The sequence below is a fragment of the Salmo salar genome, chromosome ssa17 (assembly GCF_905237065.1).
Source record: "Salmo salar chromosome ssa17, Ssal_v3.1, whole genome shotgun sequence".
Taxonomy (NCBI): Eukaryota; Metazoa; Chordata; class Actinopteri; order Salmoniformes; family Salmonidae; genus Salmo; species Salmo salar.
This window is the reverse complement of record NC_059458.1, coordinates 83,083,404-83,105,547: the sequence shown is the minus strand read 5'-3', so window position 1 is coordinate 83,105,547 and position 22,144 is coordinate 83,083,404. Positions and strand designations below refer to the sequence as shown.

The 22,144-nt window shown below is 47.7% G+C and overlaps 1 protein-coding gene across 1 annotated transcript in view; it reads left to right on the top strand.

The window, feature by feature from the left end:
- The first annotated feature begins 4,883 nt into the window (after positions 1-4,883).
- Positions 4,884-22,144, top strand: part of LOC106576468 (adiponectin receptor protein 2) — a 31,139-nt gene continuing 13,878 nt past the window's right edge. The window contains exons 1-4 of the mRNA XM_045698671.1: positions 4,884-4,891; positions 13,921-14,023; positions 15,034-15,216; positions 21,121-21,292. Coding sequence (XP_045554627.1) covers positions 4,884-4,891; positions 13,921-14,023; positions 15,034-15,216; positions 21,121-21,292 — 466 coding nt within the window. The remainder of the gene's footprint in view (positions 4,892-13,920; positions 14,024-15,033; positions 15,217-21,120; positions 21,293-22,144) is intronic.

The following is a 22,144-nucleotide window of genomic DNA, read 5'->3' as shown; positions in this document are numbered from 1 at the left end:
AGTCTACAGTATTACAGCTGATGATATTACACCCACAGTCTACAGTATTACAGCTGATGATATTACACCACACAGTCTACAGTATTACAGCTGATGATATTACACCACACAGTCTACAGTATTACAGCTGATGATATTACACCCCAGTCTACAGTATTACAGCTGATGATATTACACCACACAGTCTACAGTATTACAGCTGATGATATTACACCACACAGTCTACAGTATTACAGCTGATGATATTACACCACACAGTCTACAGTATTACAGCTGATGATATTACACCACCAGTCTACAGTATTACAGCTGATGATATTACACCCCAGTCTACAGTATTACAGCTGATGATATTACACCCCAGTCTACAGTATTACAGCTGATGATATTACACCCCAGTCTACAGTATTACAGCTGATGATATTACACCACACAGTCTACAGTATTACAGCTGATGATATTACACCCCAGTCTACAGTATTACAGCTGATGATATTACACCCCAGTCTACAGTATTACAGCTGATGATATTACACCACACAGTCTACAGTATTACAGCTGATGATATTACACCCCAGTCTACAGTATTACAGCTGATGATATTACACCACACAGTCTACAGTATTACAGCTGATGATATTACACCACACAGTCTACAGTATTACAGCTGATGATATTACACCACACAGTCTACAGTATTACAGCTGATGATATTACACCACACAGTCTACAGTATTACAGCTGATGATATTACACCACACAGTCTACAGTATTACAGCTGATGATATTACACCACACAGTCTACAGTATTACAGCTGATGATATTACACCCCAGTCTACAGTATTACAGCTGATGATATTACACCACACAGTCTACAGTATTACAGCTGATGATATTACACCACAGTCTACAGTATTACAGCTGATGATATTACACCACACAGTCTACAGTATTACAGCTGATGATATTACACCACACAGTCTACAGTATTACAGCTGATGATATTACACCCCAGTCTACAGTATTACAGCTGATGATATTACACCACACAGTCTATAGTATTACAGCTGATGATATTACACCACACAGTCTACAGTATTACAGCTGATGATATTACACCACACAGTCTACAGTATTACAGCTGATGATATTACACCCCAGTCTACAGTATTACAGCTGATGATATTACACCACACAGTCTACAGTATTACAGCTGATGATATTACACCACACAGTCTACAGTATTACAGCTGATGATATTACACCACACAGTCTACAGTATTACAGCTGATGATATTACACCCCAGTCTACAGTATTACAGCTGATGATATTACACCACACAGTCTACAGTATTACAGCTGATGATATTACACCACACAGTCTACAGTATTACAGCTGATATTATTACACCCCAGTCTACAGTATTACAGCTGATGATATTACACCACACAGTCTACAGTATTACAGCTGATGATATTACACCACACAGTCTATAGTATTACAGCTGATGATATTACACCACACAGTCTACAGTATTACAGCTGATGATATTACACCACACAGTCTACAGTATTACAGCTGATGATATTACACCCCAGTCTACAGTATTACAGCTGATGATATTACACCACACAGTCTACAGTATTACAGCTGATGATATTACACCACACAGTCTACAGTATTACAGCTGATGATATTACACCACACAGTCTACAGTATTACAGCTGATGATATTACACCCCAGTCTACAGTATTACAGCTGATGATATTACACCACACAGTCTACAGTATTACAGCTGATGATATTACACCACACAGTCTACAGTATTACAGCTGATGATATTACACCACACAGTCTACAGTATTACAGCTGATGATATTACACCCCAGTCTACAGTATTACAGCTGATGATATTACACCACACAGTCTACAGTATTACAGCTGATGATATTACACCACACAGTCTACAGTATTACAGCTGATGATATTACACCACACAGTCTACAGTATTACAGCTGATGATATTACACCACCAGTCTACAGTATTACAGCTGATGATATTACACCCCAGTCTACAGTATTACAGCTGATGATATTACACCACACAGTCTACAGTATTACAGCTGATGATATTACACCACACAGTCTACAGTATTACAGCTGATGATATTACACCACACAGTCTACAGTATTACAGCTGATGATATTACACCACACAGTCTACAGTATCTGACCTACAGCACTCTGCTTCACTGTATGATTTGATAACCCATAGAAAGAGAGCCTGCAGTCATTTAGTGGATGATGTGACAAACAGCTGGTTCTTGTTCCCTTAATTTTCATTGACCGACAGTAGCCCCTTGTCAACTTGACCTGAAGTGACTGTGTGTGTGTGTGTGTGTGTGTGTGTGTGTGTGTGTGTGTGTGTGTGTGTGTGTGTGTTTGGTGTTTCCCCTATATGCATTTAGCAGCGGCACATCGCCACTTCAGATACATAAATGCATAATTAAAACATGTTCAGTGTAAACTTTAAACGACTGAAACCAGATATAAAGTATGTAGAAAAGGTAATAGAGCTTTATATTTTTTTAGTAATACATTTTTCAGAACTAGCAATCACCAAAATAACAGTCAGGGAGAATGTACATTTCCAGAAATGTCAAGGCATGGAGCCAGCATGGGTTTAGTTCATGTTTGAGTCACTCCAATAGCATGAGAACAAGGTATAAGCCATGGCAAAATGTATAGAATTGCTGGAAATTTGCTTTAAACTGTGACCAACGGATGCATATCTGTATTCCCAGTCATGTGAAATCCATAGATTAGGGCCTAATGAATTTATTTCAATTGAATAATTTCCTTAAATGAAGTGTAACTCAGTAAAATCCTGGAAATCGCTACACGGTGCATTTGGTATTTTTGTTCAGTATACATGTCAGCTCATCTAAGACCCGGGTTCTCAGTGGGATTCAACAGAACCGTGTTCTGTTCCACTCCTCAGCCAAGAGAACGTGATGAGCTGTAATGTACTCCACCCTGTCGTTAGCATTCCACACTGTACACATACACTGCCTCTCACATGACACCCTAATCCCTAGTGCACTATTTTGGACTCCAATGACCCAAATAATGCCCTATTCCCTACATACCTGTAGTGTACACTATTTATGACCCTGGTCCTGTGTGGTCCTAATATGAGCCTAGGCAAAACTAGTTCCCTACTATACTAGTTTTGACTAAGGTCTCTTATGTCTGGGTGGGGGGGCGGTTACTAGAGTGTCTGGGTGGGGGGTACTAGAGTGTGTGGGGGGGCGGTTACTAGAGTGTCTGGGTGGGGGGGTACTAGAGTGTGTGGGGGGGGCGGTTACTAGAGTGTGTGGGGGGGCGGTTACTAGAGTGTCTGGGTGGGGGCGGTTACTAGAGTGTGTGGGGGGTGGGGTACTAGAGTGTGTGGGGTGGGGGTACTAGAGTGTCTGGGGGGTGGGGGTGCTAGAGTGTGTGGGGGTGGGGTGCTAGAGTGTGTGGGGGTGGGGTACTAGAGTGTGTGGGGGGTGGGGTGCTAGAGTGTGTGGGGGTGGGGTGCTAGAGTGTCTGGGGGGGGGGTACTAGAGTGTGTGGGCGGTGGGGGTGCTAGAGTGTCTGGGGGTGGGGTACTAGAGTGTGTGGGGGCGGGGTACTAGAGTGTCTTGGGGGTGGGGTACTAGAGTGTCTGTGGGGGTGGGGTATGTACACTTGAATGGGAGAGTTGAACCACCACCCACAGTTCAGGCCTGACCCCAAACCCCCCCTGTTGCTGGCCCCAAACCCCCCTGTTGCTGGCCCTAAACCCCCCCTGTTGCTGGCCCTAAACCCCCCTGTTGCTGGCCCGACAACCCCCTGTTGCTGGCCCGAAACCCCCCTGTTGCTGGCCCTAAACCCCCCCTGTTGCTGGCCCTACAACCCCCCTGTTGCTGGCCCTAAACCCCCTGTTGCTGGCCCTAAACCCCCCTGTTGCTGGCCCTAAACCCCCCTGTTGCTGGCCCTAAACCCCCCTGTTGCTGGCCCTAAACCCCCTGTTTCTGGCCCTAAACCCCCCTGTTGCTGGCCCTAAACCCCCTGTTGCTGGCCCTAAACCCCCTGTTGCTGGCCCTAAACCCCCCTGTTGCTGGCCCTAAACCCCCCTGTTGCTGGCCCTAAACCCCCTGTTGCTGGCCCTAAACCCCCTGTTGCTGGCCCTAAACCCCCTGTTGCTGGCCCTAAACCCCCTGTTGCTGGCCCTGACCCCAAACCGCCCCGTTGCTGGCGCTCCCCAAACCGCCCGTTGCTGGCGCTGCCCCAAACCGCCCTGTTGCTGGCGCTGACCCCAAACCGCCCTGTTGCTGGCGCTGACCCCAAACCGCCCGTTGCTGGCGCTGACCCCAAACCGCCCGTTGCTGGCGCTCCCCAAACCGCCCCGTTGCTGTTGCTGACCCCAAACCGCCCTGCTGTTGCTGACCCCAAATGCCCCGTTGCTGGCGCTGACCCCAAAACCCCCTGTTGCTGGCGCTGACCCCAAACCGTCTGGCGCTGACCCCAAACCGCCCGTCGCTGGCGCTGACCCCAAACCGCCCGTTGCTGGCGCTGACCCCAAACCCCCCTGTTGCTGGCGCTGACCCCAAACCCCCCCGTCGCTGGCGCTGACCCCAAACCCCCCCGTCGCTGGCGCTGACCCCAAACCCCCGTCGCTGGCGCTGACCCCAAACCCCCGTCGCTGGCGCTGACCCCAAACCCGCCCCGTCGCTGGCGCTGACCCCAAACCCCCCCGTTGCTGGCGCTGACCCCAAACCCCCGCTGGCGCTGACCCCATGGGTGATCTCTTCTGTGGAGGTCTAGCCTATATGTGTGTTCACCCATGGTTACTTATGTGTGGGTGAGTGATTTTTACAGCAAAGGTGTGTGTGTGTGCCTGCATGAAGAATTTTTTTTGTGTGTATCGGTTTGAGGTATGTGATGAACCAGTCTTGAGGAAGGCTTGGTTCAGGTCCGGTTTGGTTCATGGATAGAGGCTTTCTGCTCCACTCCTTTCCTGTATTTCCACAGGAAGTGGACAAGCAAGTTTTCTGAGTAGATAACTGATTGCCCCCCCTCCCCCCCTCCACACCAACAGATCCTCCCTGTTCCCTGTCAGCCCTCCGGCAGTGCTGTATTACAAATAGTTATGTTCCTGGACCAGTGAAGGGAGATATCACTCTGGTGTGTGTTGTGGACCAGGGATACGTAGCAGAGATATCACTCTGGTGTGTGTTGTGGACCAGGATACCAGAGATATCACTCTGGTGTGTGTTGTGGACCAGGGATACATAGCAGAGATATCACTCTGGTGTGTGTTGTGGACCAGTGATACGTAGCAGAGATATCACTCTGGTGTGTGTTGTGGACCAGGGATACGAGCAGAGATATCACTCTGGTGTGTGTTGTGGACCAGGGATACATAGCAGAGATATCACTCTGGTGTGTGTTGTGGACCAGGGATACGTAGCAGAGATATCACTCTGGTGTGTGTTGTGGACCAGGGATACGTAGCAGAGATATCACTCTGGTGTGTGTTGTGGACCAGGGATACGTAGCAGAGATATCACTCTGGTGTGTGTTGTGGACCAGGGATACGTAGCAGAGATATCACTCTGGTGTGTGTTGTGGACCAGGGATACATAGCAGAGATATCACTCTGGTGTGTGTTGTGGACCAGGGATACATAGCAGAGATATCACTCTGGTGTGTGTTGTGGACCAGGGATACATAGCAGAGATATCACTCTGGTGTGTGTTGTGGACCAGGGATACATAGCAGAGATATCACTCTGGTGTGTGTTGTGGACCAGTGATACATAGCAGAGATGTCACTCTGGTGTGTGTTGTGGACCAGGGATACATAGCAGAGATATCACTCTGGTGTGTGTTGTGGACCAGGGATACATAGCAGAGATATCACTCTGGTGTGTGTTGTGGACCAGGGATACATAGCAGAGATATCACTCTGGTGTGTGTTGTGGACCAGGGATACATAGCAGAGATATCACTCTGGTGTGTGTTGTGGACCAGGGATATCACTCTGGTGTGTGTTGTGGACCAGTGATACATAGCAGAGATATCACTCTGGTGTGTGTTGTGGACCAGAGATATCACTCTGGTGTGTGTTGTGGACCAGGGATACGTAGCAGAGATATCACTCTGGTGTGTGTTGCGGACCAGGGATATCACTCTGGTGTGTGTTGTGGACCAGTGATACATAGCAGAGATATCACTCTGGTGTGTGTTGTGGACCAGGGATATCACTCTGGTGTGTGTTGTGGACCAGTGATACATAGCAGAGATATCACTCTGGTGTGTGTTGTGGACCAGAGATATCACTCTGGTGTGTGTTGTGGACCAGAGATATCACTCTGGTGTGTGTTGTGGACCAGGGATACGTAGCAGAGATATCACTCTGGTGTGTGTTGTGGACCAGGGATACATAGCAGAGATATCACTCTGGTGTGTGTTGTGGACCAGGGATACGCAAGATATCACTCTGGTGTGTGTTGTGGACCAGGGATACGTAGCAGAGATATCACTCTGGTGTGTGTTGTGGACCAGGGATACGTAGCAGAGATATCACTCTGGTGTGTGTTGTGGACCAGGGATACATAGCAGAGATATCACTCTGGTGTGTGTTGTGGACCAGGGATACATAGCAGAGATATCACTCTGGTGTGTGTTGTGGACCAGGGATATCACTCTGGTGTGTGTTGTGGACCAGTGATACATAGCAGAGATATCACTCTGGTGTGTGTTGTGGACCAGAGATATCACTCTGGTGTGTGTTGTGGACCAGGGATACGTAGCAGAGATATCACTCTGGTGTGTGTTGTGGACCAGGGATACGTAGCAGAGATATCACTCTGGTGTGTTGTGGACCAGGGATATCACTCTGGTGTGTGTTGTGGACCAGGGATATGTAGCAGAGATATCACTCTGGTGTGTGTTGTGGACCAGGGATACATAGCAGGGATATCACTCTGGTGTGTGTTGTGGACCAGGGATATCACTCTGGTGTGTGTTGTGGACCAGGGATACGTAGCAGAGATATCACTCTGGTGTGTGTTGTGGACCAGGGATATCACTCTGGTGTGTGTTGTGGACCAGGGATACGTAGCAGAGATATCACTCTGGTGTGTGTTGTGGACCAGGGATATCACTCTGGTGTGTGTTGTGGACCAGGGATATCACTCTGGTGTGTGTTGTGGACCAGGGATACATAGCAGGGATATCACTCTGGTGTGTGTTGTGGACCAGGGATATCACTCTGGTGTGTGTTGTGGACCAGGGATACGTAGCAGAGATATCACTCTGGTGTGTGTTGTGGACCAGAGATATCACTCTGGTGTGTGTTGTGGACCAGAGATATCACTCTGGTGTGTGTTGTGGACCAGGGATATCACTCTGGTGTGTGTTGTGGACCAGGGATATCACTCTGGTGTGTGTTGTGGACCAGGGATATCACTCTGGTGTGTGTTGTGGACCAGGGATATCACTCTGGTGTGTGTTGTGGACCAGGGATATCACTCTGGTGTGTGTTGTGGACCAGGGATATCACTCTGGTGTGTGTTGTGGACCAGGGATATCACTCTGGTGTGTGTGTGGACCAGAGATATCACTCTGGTGTGTGTTGTGGACCAGAGATATCACTCTGGTGTGTGTTGTGGACCAGGGATACTCACTCTGGTGTGTGTTGTGGACCAGGGATATCACTCTGGTGTGTGTTGTGGAAGCACTCTAAGATGTTGGTTGTTTTTAAACAGTCCGTCGGGTATTTTCTCCCGCCAGGCCACTGGAGTTAATATGGAGGGTGGACTGTGGTTCGAAGGGCACCCTGTCACCACACACACACTGAGATGAAGGTTATAAATACTTCATTGGTGGAGATAACTCCCTATATTACTGACTCTCTATAATTCAGAGTTGTTCCTTTACTGTAATGTATCACTCTGGTGGCAGACATGACATGTATAATACAGTACACACACACACACTCATGAACACGTGTGTTCAGACGGCCTTCTGCTATGCATATACACCATACTGCTCTAGTGTGTAATGAGGAGGCTCCAGAGTCTATGGGATAGCTGGACACTTAACAGTGTGTGACGTTGCACCACCTGCAACACACACACTGGCCAGGCCATGTTGTTGGAATGCTCTGGAAGTCTGGCTGGGCTTGGTGGGCATGGGAAATGAGTTAGTCATGTATTATAAATACGGCTAGCGTCTCATCTGAACACTGCTAGCTAGTCTAGCACCACTCTGTTGCTCCATGAATAAACGGTATATAAAGATCTGGTATGCATCATTTAGTAGCCTGGTACCACTGTTCATCTCTCGCTGTCTACATATAGTAGCCTGGTGGCACTGTTCATCTCTCTCTCTTGCTGTCTACATATAGTAGCCTGGTGCCACTGTTCATCTCTCTCTCTCTCTCTCTCTCTCTCTCTCTCTGTCTACATATAGTAGCCTGGTGCCACTGTTCATCTCTCTCTCTGCTGTCTCGTAGCCTGTGCCTCTGTTCATCTCTCTCTCTCTCTCTCTCTCTGTCTACTATAGTGCCTGGTGCCGCTGTTCTCTCTCTCTCTCTCTCTCTCTCTCTCTCTCTCTCTCTCTCTCTCTCTCTCTCTCTCTCTCTCTCTCTCTCTCTCTCTCTCTCTACATATAGTAGCCTGGTGCCACTGTTCATCTCTCTCTCTCTCTCTCTCTCTCTCTCTCTGTCTACATATAGTAGCCTGGTGCCACTGTTCATCTCTCTCTCTCTGCTGTCTACATATAGTAGCCTGGTGCCGCTGTTCATCTCTCTCTCTCTCTCTGTCTACATATAGTAGCCTGGTGCCGCTGTTCATCTCTCTCTCTCTCTCTCTCTCTGTCTACATATAGTAGCCTGGTGCCACTGTTCATCTCTCTCTCTCTCTCTCTCTGTCTACATATAGTAGCCTGGTGCCGCTGTTCATCTCTCTCTCGCGCTCTCTCTCTCTCTCTCTCTCTCTCTCTGTCTACATATAGTAGCCTGGTGCCACTGTTCATCTCTCTCTCTCTTGCTGTCTACATATAGTAGCCTGGTGCCACTGTTCATCTCTCTCTCTCGTCTACATATAGTAGCCTGGTGCCGCTGTTCATCTCTCTCTCTCTCTCTCTCTCTTCTGTCTACATATAGTAGCCTGGTGCCACTGTTCATCTCTCTCTCTCTCTCTCTTCTGTCTACATATAGTAGCCTGGTGCCGCTGTTCATCTCTCTCTCTCTCCTGCTGTCTACATATAGTAGCCTGGTGCCACTGTTCATCTCTCTCTCTCTCTCCCTCTTGCTGTCTACATATAGTAGCCTGGTGCCACTGTTCATCTCTCTCTCTCTCTGTCTACATATAGTAGCCTGGTGCCACTGTTCATCTCTCTCTCTTGCTGTCTACATATAGTAGCCTGGTGCCGCTGTTCATCTCTCTCTCTCTCCTTCTGTCTACATAAAGTAGCCTGGTGCCACTGTTCATCTCTCTCTCTCTGTCTACATATAGTAGCCTGGTGCCACTGTTCATCTCTCTCTCTGTCTACATAAAGTTAGTAACTGTAGTTTGAGCGTCACTGTTCATCTCAATGCTCCTGTTTTCAGATGACTTGGCACCCTGCATCAACCCTCTGGAATCTTCCGTTTTATGTGAAGGGTGTAAATGGTGAATGGCTACAACTTCTATTTTTAGTGACTATGGATGTTATGATGTAAAAATAGAATGAACGTTGTCAGAAAGTGGTGGGGAGGTTCAGCTGTAGTCTAACTAAATCTATACTGGAGTAGTGTGGGGAGGTTCAGCTGTAGTCTAACTAAATCTATACTGGAGTAGTGTGGGGAGGTTCAGCTGTAGTCTAACTAAATCTATACTGGAGTAGTGGGGGGGTTCAGCTGTAGTCTAACTAAATCTATACTGGAGTAGTGTGGGGAGGTTCAGCTGTAGTCTAACTAAATCTATACTGGAGTAGTGGGGGGTTCAGCTGTAGTCTAACTAAATCTATACTGGAGTAGTGTGGGGAGGTTCAGCTGTAGTCTAACTAAATCTATACTGGAGTAGTGTGGGGGGTTCAGCTGTAGTCTAACTAAATCTATACTGGAGTAGTGTGGGGAGGTTCAGCTGTAGTCTAACTAAATCTATACTGGAGTAGTGTGGGGAGGTTCAGCTGTAGTCTAACTAAATCTATACTGGAGTAGTGTGGGGGGGTTCAGCTGTAGTCTAACTAAATCTATACTGGAGTAGTGTGGGGAGGTTCAGCTGTAGTCTAACTAAATCTATACTGGAGTAGTGGGGGTTCAGCTGTAGTCTAACTAAATCTATACTGGAGTAGTGTGGGGGGGTTCAGCTGTAGTCTAACTAAATCTATACTGGAGTAGTGTGGGGGGTTCAGCTGTAGTCTAACTAAATCTATACTGGAGTAGTGTGGGGAGGTTCAGCTGTAGTCTAACTAAATCTATACTGGAGTAGTGTGGGGAGGTTCAGCTGTAGTCTAACTAAATCTATACTGGAGTAGTGTGGGGAGGTTCAGCTGTAGTCTAACTAAATCTATACTGGAGTAGTGTGGGGGGGTTCAGCTGTAGTCTAACTAAATCTATACTGGAGTAGTGTGGGGGGGTTCAGCTGTAGTCTAACTAAATCTATACTGGAGTAGTGTGGGGAGGTTCAGCTGTAGTCTAACTAAATCTATACTGGAGTAGTGTGGGGGGGTTCAGCTGTAGTCTAACTAAATCTATACTGGAGTAGTATGTGTGTGTGACTACATTTATAGTGGTGTATTCTAGTTCTGTGTGTGTCCTGCTCTCTCTTCTATCCATTTATCCCTCTCATCCTCCCTCCCTTGCACCTTGGCTCAGTAACACTTTCCCATTGAATCTGTTCTCATTCTCCCTCTGAATATTTCTCACTTTCTTACCTCTCTCTGGTTTTATCACTTGGCCTAACTTTTTTTTGTCCCCTGAAATGGTCGTACTCTCTGAGTCTACTAGTTAGTCTCCCTTCCCCTTGTTTCTTTTTAAATGATATGTTGTCCAGTACCATGGGATAGACCCCTATTGAATATACAGTATGTATGACTATACAGTATGTATGCAGTATGTATGACTATACAGTATGTATGACTATACAGTATGTATGTATGACTATACAGTATGTATGTGTGGGGACACTCAGTTCTCCATCATTACAGGACAGGGTATTCATGTTGTCCCAGTTCTGCTGCAACCTACTTACTATTTATTCAGAACAGACCTTCCCCTACAGTCACTGTGTGTCTGTGTCACAGCGGCTCACAGCGTGCCAGTTCCTGGCATTGTTATTAATTCAAGCCTGAAGGCAGCAGGGAAGAAGGAGGCCTGGCTAGATAACAGGTCAAGCCTGAAGGCAGCAGGGAAGAAGAAGGCCTGGCTAGATAACAGGTCAAGCCTGATGGCAGCAGGGAAGAAGAAGGCCTGGCTAGATAACAGGTCAAGCCTGATGGCAGCAGGGAAGAAGAAGGCCTGGCTAGATAACAGGTCAAGCCTGATGGCAGCAGGGAAGAAGAAGGCCTGGCTAGATAACAGGTCAAGCCTGATGGCAGCAGGGAAGAAGAAGGCCTGGCTAGATAACAGGTCAAGCCTGATGGCAGCAGGGAAGAAGAAGGCCTGGCTAGATAACAGGTCAAGCCTGATGGCAGCAGGGAAGAAGGCCTGGCTAGATAACAGGTCAAGCCTGAAGGCAGCAGGGAAGAAGAAGGCCTGGCTAGATAACAGGTCAAGCCTGAAGGCAGCAGGGAAGAAGAAGGCCTGGCTAGATAACAGGTCAAGCCTGATGGCAGCAGGGAAGAAGAGGCCTGGCTAGATAACAGGTCAAGCCTGATGGCAGCAGGGAAGAAGGCCTGGCTAGATAACAGGTCAAGCCTGATGGCAGCAGGGAAGAAGAAGGCCTGGCTAGATAACAGGTCAAGCCTGATGGCAGCAGGGAAGAAGAAGGCCTGGCTAGATAACAGGTCAAGCCTGATGGCAGCAGGGAAGAAGGCCTGGCTAGATAACAGGTCAAGCCTGATGGCAGCAGGGAAGAAGGCCTGGCTAGATAACAGGTCAAGCCTGAAGGCAGCAGGGAAGAAGAAGGCCTGGCTAGATAACAGGTCAAGCCTGATGGCAGCAGGGAAGAAGGCCTGGCTAGATAACAGGTCAAGCCTGATGGCAGCAGGGAAGAAGAAGGCCTGGCTAGATAACAGGTCAAGCCTGATGGCAGCAGGGAAGAAGGCCTGGCTAGATAACAGGTCAAGCCTGATGGCAGCAGGGAAGAAGGCCTGGCTAGATAACAGGTCAAGCCTGATGGCAGCAGGGAAGAAGAAGGCCTGGCTAGATAACAGGTCAAGCCTGATGGCAGCAGGGAAGAAGAAGGCCTGGCTAGATAACAGGTCAAGCCTGAAGGCAGCAGGGAAGAAGGCCTGGCTAGATAACAGGTCAAGCCTGATGGCAGCAGGGAAGAAGGCCTGGCTAGATAACAGGTCAAGCCTGAAGGCAGCAGGGAAGAAGAAGGCCTGGCTAGATAACAGGTCAAGCCTGATGGCAGCAGGGAAGAAGAAGGCCTGGCTAGATAACAGGTCAAGCCTGATGGCAGCAGGGAAGAAGGCCTGGCTAGATAACAGGTCAAGCCTGAAGGCAGCAGGGAAGAAGAAGGCCTGGCTAGATAACAGGTCAAGCCTGATGGCAGCAGGGAAGAAGGCCTGGCTAGATAACAGGTCAAGCCTGATGGCAGCAGGGAAGAAGGCCTGGCTAGATAACAGGTCAAGCCTGATGGCAGCAGGGAAGAAGGGCCTGGCTAGATAACAGGTCAAGCCTGATGGCAGCAGGGAAGAAGAAGGCCTGGCTAGATAACAGGTCAAGCCTGAAGGCAGCAGGGAAGAAGAAGGCCTGGCTAGATAACAGGTCAAGCCTGATGGCAGCAGGGAAGAAGAAGGCCTGGCTAGATAACAGGTCAAGCCTGAAGGCAGCAGGGAAGAAGAAGGCCTGGCTAGATAACAGGTCAAGCCTGATGGCAGCAGGGAAGAAGGCCTGGCTAGATAACAGGTCAAGCCTGATGGCAGCAGGGAAGAAGGCCTGGCTAGATAACAGGTCAAGCCTGATGGCAGCAGGGAAGAAGGCCTGGCTAGATAACAGGTCAAGCCTGATGGCAGCAGGGAAGAAGGCCTGGCTAGATAACAGGTCAAGCCTGATGGCAGCAGGGAAGAAGAAGGCCTGGCTAGATAACAGGTCAAGCCTGATGGCAGCAGGGAAGAAGAAGGCCTGGCTAGATAACAGGTCAAGCCTGATGGCAGCAGGGAAGAAGAAGGCCTGGCTAGATAACAGGTCAAGCCTGATGGCAGCAGGGAAGAAGGCCTGGCTAGATAACAGGTCAAGCCTGAAGGCAGCAGGGAAGAAGAAGGCCTGGCTAGATAACAGGTCAAGCCTAATGGCAGCAGGGAAGAAGAAGGCCTGGCTAGATAACAGGTCAAGCCTGATGGCAGCAGGGAAGAAGGCCTGGCTAGATAACAGGTCAAGCCTGATGGCAGCAGGGAAGAAGGCCTGGCTAGATAACAGGTCAAGCCTGATGGCAGCAGGGAAGAAGGCCTGACTAGATAACAGGTCAAGCCTGAAGGCAGCAGGGAAGAAGAAGGCCTGGCTAGATAACAGGTCAAGCCTGATGGCAGCAGGGAAGAAGAAGGCCTGGCTAGATAACAGGTCAAGCCTGAAGGCAGCAGGGAAGAAGAAGGCCTGGCTAGATAACAGGTCAAGCCTGATGGCAGCAGGGAAGAAGGCCTGACTAGATAACAGGTCAAGCCTGAAGGCAGCAGGGAAGAAGAAGGCCTGGCTAGATAACAGGTCAAGCCTGATGGCAGCAGGGAAGAAGGCCTGGCTAGATAACAGGTCAAGCCTGAAGGCAGCAGGGAAGAAGAAGGCCTGGCTAGATAACAGGTCAAGCCTGAAGGCAGCAGGGAAGACTGTCATTGTACAGGCCGTGAGTACACACACACACACACACACGGTTGTTGATTGGGGAGTGAGGCACACTGGGGTCCTTCCCAAATGGTACCCTATTCCCTGTTTACTGTACTGTTTTTGACCAGGGCCCATAGGGTGCTATTGGGACAGCGTTGGGATGAGGAGAGGGACTTAAAACCATACAAAGCATGTCTGGGGTTGGAAAACTCAAAGCAGCTACAAATTACCATGAGCCAGGTCACACCAATTAATGGTTTATTAATTAGCCTTTTGTCTGACTGTCTGTCTGTACACTGTCTGTCTGTACACTGTCTGTCTGTACACTGTCTGTCTGTACACTGTCTCTCACAATGGCCTGATATTCAGTTTGTGATGTAGGGCAATGGGCTCTGACCTGAGTCCTGACGTGTGTGTGTGTGTGTTCTGGGTAAGCTCCTCTGTGGAACATCGATCTGGGATGGTCTGTTGTTCTGACTGGGTGTTCTGACTGGGTGTCTGTTGTTCTGACTGGGTGTTCTGACTGGGTGTCTGTTGTTCTGACTGGGTGTCTGTTGTTCCGACTGGGGGTCTGTTGTTCCGACTGGGGGTCTGTTGTTCCGACTGGGGGTCTGTTGTTCCGACTGGGGGGTCTGTTGTTCCGACTGGGGGGTCTGTTGTTCCGACTGGGGGTCTGTTGTTCCGACTGGGGGGTCTGTTGTTCCGACTGGGGTGTTCTGTTGTTCCGACTGGGTGTTCTGTTGTTCCGACTGGGTGTTCTGTTGTTCCGACTGGGTGTTCTGTTGTTCTGACTGGGTGTTCTGTTGTTCCGACTGGGTGTTCTGTTGTTCCGACTGGGGGGTCTGTTGTTCTGACTAGGTGGTCTGTTGTTCTGACTGGGGGGGTCTGTTGTTCTGACTAGGTCGTCTGTTGTTCTGACTAGGTGGTCTGTTGTTCTTACTAGGTGGTCTGTTGTTCTGACTGGGTGGTCTGTTGTTCTGACTGGGTGGTCTGTTGTTCTGACTGGGTGGTCTGTTCTTGTGTTCTCAGAGACCCAATGCGCTGGAGTTGCAGAAAGTGACTGATGGAGAGGAGGGGGAGAGAGATGGAGGGATGGACTCTACCTCTGCAGGGGAGGAGGACTTCAAGACTTCAGACGAGGGCTTCATGGGCATGACACCTCTACTACAGGCCCACCACGCCATGGAGAAGATGGAGGAGTTTGTTCACAAGGTCAGTCACACCACACACACACACTGGTCCCCCGAAGTCTCACCTTGGACATACACTACATGACCAAAAGTATGTGGACTAACAGGTTCCCCCTCACATTGACTCTGCACCGGTTCCCCCTGCACATTGACTCTGCACCGGTTCCCCCTGCACATTGACTCTGCACCGGTTCCCCCTGCACACTGACTCTGCACCGGTTCCCCCCCGCACACTGACTCTGCACCGGTTCCCCCCCGCACACTGACTCTGCACCGGTTCCCCCCCGCACACTGACTCTGCACCGGTTCCCCCCGCACACTGACTCTGCACCGGTTCCCCCCCGCACACTGACTCTGCACCGGTTCCCCCTCCACATTGACTCTGCACCGGTTCCCCCTCCACATTGACTCTCTGTCACCCCAGTGGGTTATGTGCCATGATTGTCATGTGCAGTAGGGAGAAAAAAACCTTTTGAAACAGGGAGGTTCTGTACATTAACTCATCCAATAGAACAAATGTATCTGTTGCTAAATGTTTTGCTGTGTGTGCCCTACTGAACACAGCCCTGCAGTATGTACTCTGTGATGCCTAACCTCTAGAACGGGGGCCAACTAGAAATTAACCTACGCTGCTCAGAATCCCTCAGTTGATGGGAACAGACATCTAACTTGTGCTGAAATGGCAAACAGCAGGCTTTCAATTACAGAAATAAATCACTTGATGACTCAGAATTAGTCAACAACAACTGTTTCTGGCTCTCCTGGGCCCACCCCTATAGGCTCTGGTCTAAAGTAGTGCACTATATAGGGAATAGGGCTCTGGTCTAAAGTAGTGCACTATATAGGGAATAGGGCTCTGGTCTAAAGTAGTGCACTATATAGGGAATAGGGCTCTGGTCTAAAGTAGTGCACTATATAGGGAATAGGGCTCTGGTCTAAAGTAGTGCACTATATAGGGAATATGGTCCTGGTCTAAAGTAGTGCACTACATAGGGAATAGGGCCCTGGTCTAAAGTAGTGCACTACATAGGGAATAGGGCCCTGGTCTAAAGTAGTGCACTACATAGGGAATAGGGCTCTGGTCTAAAGTAGTGCACTAAATAGGGAATAGGGCTCTGGTCTAAAGTAGTGCACTACATAGGGAATATGGCTCTGGTCTAAAGTAGTGCTCCTGACCAGGTTAGCTAGCCTGTAGAGACGTTGGTATCACATGAGTGGTCACCAGACCTTTAGGTCTAACACTGTACACACACACCTCACATTTCCCTGCTCCTTCTCTCCTCTAACATAGGCAGACCTCCCTCTCTCCTTCCCTCTAGCTCTAGCGTTGACAGATAGGCAGACCTCCCTCTCTCCTTCCCTCTAGCTCTAGCGTTGACAGATAGGCAGACCTCCCTCTCTCCTTCCCTCTAGCTCTAGCGTTGACAGATAGGCAGACCTCCCTCTCTCCTTCCCTCTAGCTCTAGTGTTGACAGATAGGCAGACCTCCCTCTCTCCTTCCCTCTAGCTCTAGCCTTGACAGATAGGCAGACCTCCCTCTCTCCTTCCCTCTAGCTCTAGACTTGACAGATAGGCAGACCTCCCTCTCTCCTTCTCTAGCTCTAGGTTGCTAGGCAGACCCCCTCTCCTTCCCTCTAGCTCTAGCCTTGACAGATAGGCAGACCTCCCTCTCTCCTTCCCTCTAGCTCTAGTCTTGACAGATAGGCAGACCTCCTCTCTCCTTCCTCTAGCTCTAGTGTTGACATAGCAGACCTCCCTCTCTCCTTCCCTGTAGCTCTAGCGTTGACAGATAGGCAGACCTCCCTCTACAAATTCTGCCACGTAATATGGGTGTTCATGTAATACCTGAGTGATTCAGCAAAATCAATGTGAGCCCCCTGGGGTCGAGGCCTCGTAATCTGACCGTGATAACTACAAGGTGTACATAGCTGGTTAGCCTAACTAACAACTAACTATCAAGGTTGCCAAGTAGGCACACTCACATTAAGCATCTCCAATCCAAAATGAAATCTAGAATCGGTTTCCTATTTCGCAACAAATCCTCCTTCACTCATGCTGCCAAATATACCCTCGTAAAACTGACTATCCTACCGATCCTTGACTTCGGTGATGTCATTTACAAAATAGCCTCCGACACTCTACTCAGCAAATTGGATCTAGTCTATCACAGTGCCATCCGTTTTGTCACCAATGCCCCATATACTACCCACCACGGCGACCTGTACGCTCTCGTCGGCTGGCCCACGCTACATATTTGTCGCCAAACCCACTGGCTCCAGGTCATCTGTAAGTCTTTGCTAGGTAAAGTCTCGCCTTATCTCAGCTCACTGGTCACCATAGCAACACCCCCCCATAGCAGGCGCTCCAGCAGGTACAGTTGAAGTCGGAAGTTTACATACACTTAGGTTGGCGTCATTAACTCATTTTTCAACCACTCCACAAATTTCTTGTTAACAAACTATAGTTTTGGCAAGTCGGTTAAGACATCTACTTTGTGCATGACACAAGTAATTTTTCCAACAATTGTTTACAGACAGATTATTTCACTTATAATTCACTGTATCACAATTCCAGTGGGTCAGAAGTTTACATACACTAAGTTGACTGTGCCTTTAAACAGCTTGGAAAATTCCAGAAAACGATGTTATGGCTTTAGAAGCTTCTGATAGGCTAATTGACATAATTTGAGTCAATTGGAGGTGTACCTGTGGATGTATTTCAAGGCCTACCTTCAAACTCAGTGCCTCTTTGCTTGACATCATGGGAAAATCAAAGGAAATCAGCCAAGACCTCAGAAAACAATTGTAGACCTCCACAAGTCTGGTTCATCCTTGGGAGCAATTTCCAAACGCCTGAAGGTACCATGTTCATCTGTACAAACAATAGTACGCAAGTATAAACACCATGGGACCAGGCAGCCATCATACCGCTCAGGAAGGAGACGCGTTCTGTCTCCTAGAGATGAACGTACTTTGGTACGAAAAGTGCAAATCAATCCCAGAACAACAGCAAAGGACCTTGTCAAGATGCTGGAGGAAACGGGTACAAAAGTATCTATATCCACAGCTAAACGAGTCCTATATCGACATAACCTGAAAGGCCACTCAGCAAGGAAGAAGCCACTGCTCCAAAGCCAGACTACGGTTTGCAACTGGACATGGAGACAGATTGTACGTCTTGGAGAAATGTCCTCTGGTCTGATGAAACAAAAATAGAACTGTTTGGCCATAATGACCATCGTTATTTTTGGAGGAAAAAGGGGGAGGCTTGCAAGCCGAAGAACACTATCCCAAATGTGAAGCACGGGGGTGGCAGCATCATGTTGTGGGGGTGCTTTGCTGCAGGAGGGACTGGTGCACTTCACAAAATAGAAGGCATCACGAGGGAGGAAATTATGTGGATATATTGAAGCAACATCTCAAGACATCAGTCAGAAAGTTTCAACTTGGTCGAAAATGTGTCTTCCAAATGGACAATGACCCCAAGCATGCTTCCAAAGTTGTGGCAAAATGGCTTAAGGACAACAAAGTCAAGGTATTGGAGTGGCCATCACAAAGCTCTGACCTCAATCCTATAGAAAATGTGTGGGCAGAACTGAAAAAGCGTGTTCGCGCAAGGAGGCCTACAATCTTGACTCAGTTACACCAGCTCTGTCAGGAGGAATGGGCCATTGAACTTATTGTGGGAAGCTTGTGGAAGGCTACCTGAAACGTTTGACCCAAGTTAATCAATTTAAAGGCGATGCTACCAAATAAATACTAATTGAGTGAATGTAAACTTCTGACCCACTGGAAATGTGATGAAAGAAATAAAAGCTGAAATAAATCATTCTCTACTATTATTCTGACATTTCACATTCTTAAAATAAAATGGTAATCCTAACTGATGTAAGACATGGGAGTTTATTAGGATTAAATGTCAGGAATTGTGAAAAACTGAGTTTAAATGTATTTGGCTAAGGTGTATGTAAACTTCCGACTTCAACTGTATATTTCACTGGTCACCCCCAAAGCCAACACCTCCTTTGGCTTCCTTTCCTTCCAGTTCCATAGCCGGTTAGCAAAACTAACAAGGTGGACATAACTGGTTAGCCTATCTATCTAGCTAACATGGTGTACATAGCCGGTTAGCCCAACTTGCTTATCTAGCTAACAAGGTGTATTTAGCCTAACTAACATGGTGTACATAGCCGGTTCGCCTAACTTACCTATCTAGCTAACATGGTGTACATAGCCGGTTAGCCCAACTTGCTTATCTAGCTAACAAGGTGTACTTAGCCTAGCTAGTTACGGCTAACCGACTATGTACACCTTGTTAGTTAGTTGTTAGTTAGCCTAACTTACCTATCTAGGTAACATGGACTAGTAGTAGATCAACTGTACATTTTTGACAGGTTATAAACATCTCTAAGGTCTGTTAGTGAATGACAAAACAAGAGGAACTGATGATGCGTTACCAGAGTGCATCAGTGATTCCCTGTGATGGGTTGTACAGGTGGGATCACAGCCGTATATGATACATGTAGGTCTACTGTATATTAATGACTCTGGGTGGAATGCTACCCCTGATCTGGTTCTGATATGGCGCCTTACAAGAACTGGATTCATAACCAGCCCTGCCTGTCTTCCTCTTAGAATGGTTTAATCCAAACCCTGCTACAGTACCACAGAACGGCCAAACCCAGCCAACCACGTGTTAGCCAGCCTAATACCACTACATGTTTACTTTTTATTGCGGAGTCTGTTTTCCCTTCCATATTATTTGATATTATGTAAAGGATCTCGCCGTGCTGCATAATTCCAGCATGGAAGGGTTCTTGAGTTGTTAGGGCTAAGGTTACTTCCCAAATCGCACCCTATAGTGCACTACCTGGTCAAAAGTAGTGCGCTATGTAGGGAATAGGGTGCCATTTGGGGACGCAGGCTAATAGGTTGTGAAATACAATCATATTAGTCGTCACCTTTTTGTTAAATCCTCTCAGATTATCCAGTTCATACTATAGCAGTCAGAGTCTATGGAACATTAGTTCAATACAGATATTACATAGACTACTGTTCCACAGGCCTCCCTAACACAGATATATTACATAGGGAGGTCTATGGAACAGTAGTTCAATACAGATATTACATAGGGAGGTCTGTGGAACAGTAGTTCAATACAGATATTACATAGGGAGGTATGTGGAACAGTAGTTCAATACAGATATTACATAGGGAGGTCTGTGGAACAGTAGTTCAATACAGATATTACATAGGGAGGTATGTGGAACAGTAGTTCAATACAGATATTACATAGGGAGGTCTGTGGAACAGTAGTTCAATACAGATATTACATAGGGAGGTCTGTGGAACAGTAGTTCAATACAGATATTACATAGGGAGGTCTATGGAACACTAGTTCAATACAGATATTACATAGGGAGGTCTGTGGAACAGTAGTTCAATACAGATATTACATAGGGAGGTCTGTGGAACAGTAGTTCAATACAGATATTACATAGGGAGGTCTGTGGAACAGTAGTTCAATACAGATATTACATAGGGAGGTCTGTGGAACAGTAGTTCAATACAGATATTACATAGGGAGGTCTGTGGAACAGTAGTTCAATACAGATATTACATAGGGAGGTCTGTGGAACAGTAGTTCAATACAGATATTACATAGGGAGGTCTGTGGAACAGTAGTTCAATACAGATATTACATAGGGAGGTCTGTGGAACAGTAGTTCAATACAGAAATTACATAGGGAGGTTGACATGTCAATTCACCCTGAACATCAAATGGAAATATGAGAGAAATACAGGGAAGAGAACACTCCTTTCCCCCCTCACTTGTGTAATTTTATTCCTAACTCAAGTTCAAACCTGCTTCGGAGGACAACCTAATGAAGTGCTTTTCCACTGGTCTCCCTGTGTCTTGTTCCAAGGTGTGGGAAGGCCGGTGGCGGGTCATTCCTCATGACGTGCTGCCTGAGTGGCTGAAGGACAACGAGTATCTCCGCCACGGACACCGGCCGCCCATGCCCTCCTTCAGGGCCTGCTTCAAGAGCATCTTCAGGATCCACACTGAGACTGGCAACATCTGGACTCACCTGCTGGGTAAGAGAGTGGTCCGGGGGGGGACAATCACTGACTCACCTGCTGGGTAAGAGAGTGGTCCGGGGGAGGGACAATCACTGACTCACCTGCTGGGTAAGAGAGTGGTCCGGGGGGGCAATCACTGACTCACCTGCTGGGTAAGAGAGTGGTCCGGGGGGGACAATCACTGACTCACCTGCTGGGTAAGAGAGTGTTCGGGGGGGAGACAGACAGACAATCACTGACACACCAAGCTAGCATTTAAATTGAAATATATTTTTCAAACAAAGCTAGCAAATGAATGTCTTTTGGTGGTATCATTTACTTTGGTTTGAGTGACTTAACAGCTAATTAGATCACATTACACCCTTAGAAACCCACAGCTAATTAGATCACATTACACCCTTACAAACCCACAGCTAATTAGATCACATTACACCCTTAGAAACCCACAGCTAATTAGATCACAGAACACCCTTAGAAACCCACAGCTAATTAGATCACAGAACACCCTTAGAAACCCACAGCTAATTAGATCACAGTACACCCTTAGAAACCCACAGCTAATTAGATCACAGAACACCCTTAGAAACCCACAGCTAATTAGATCACATAACACCCTTAGAAACCCACAGCTAATTAGATCACAGAACACCCTTAGAAACCCACAGCTAATTAGATCACAGAACACCCTTAGAAACCCACAGCTAATTAGATCACAGAACACCCTTAGAAACCCACAGCTAATTAGATCACATTACACCCTTAGAAACCCACAGCTAATTAGATCACATTACACCCTTAGAAACCCACAGCTAATTAGATCACATTACACCCTTAGAAACCCACAGCTAATTAGATCACAGAACACCC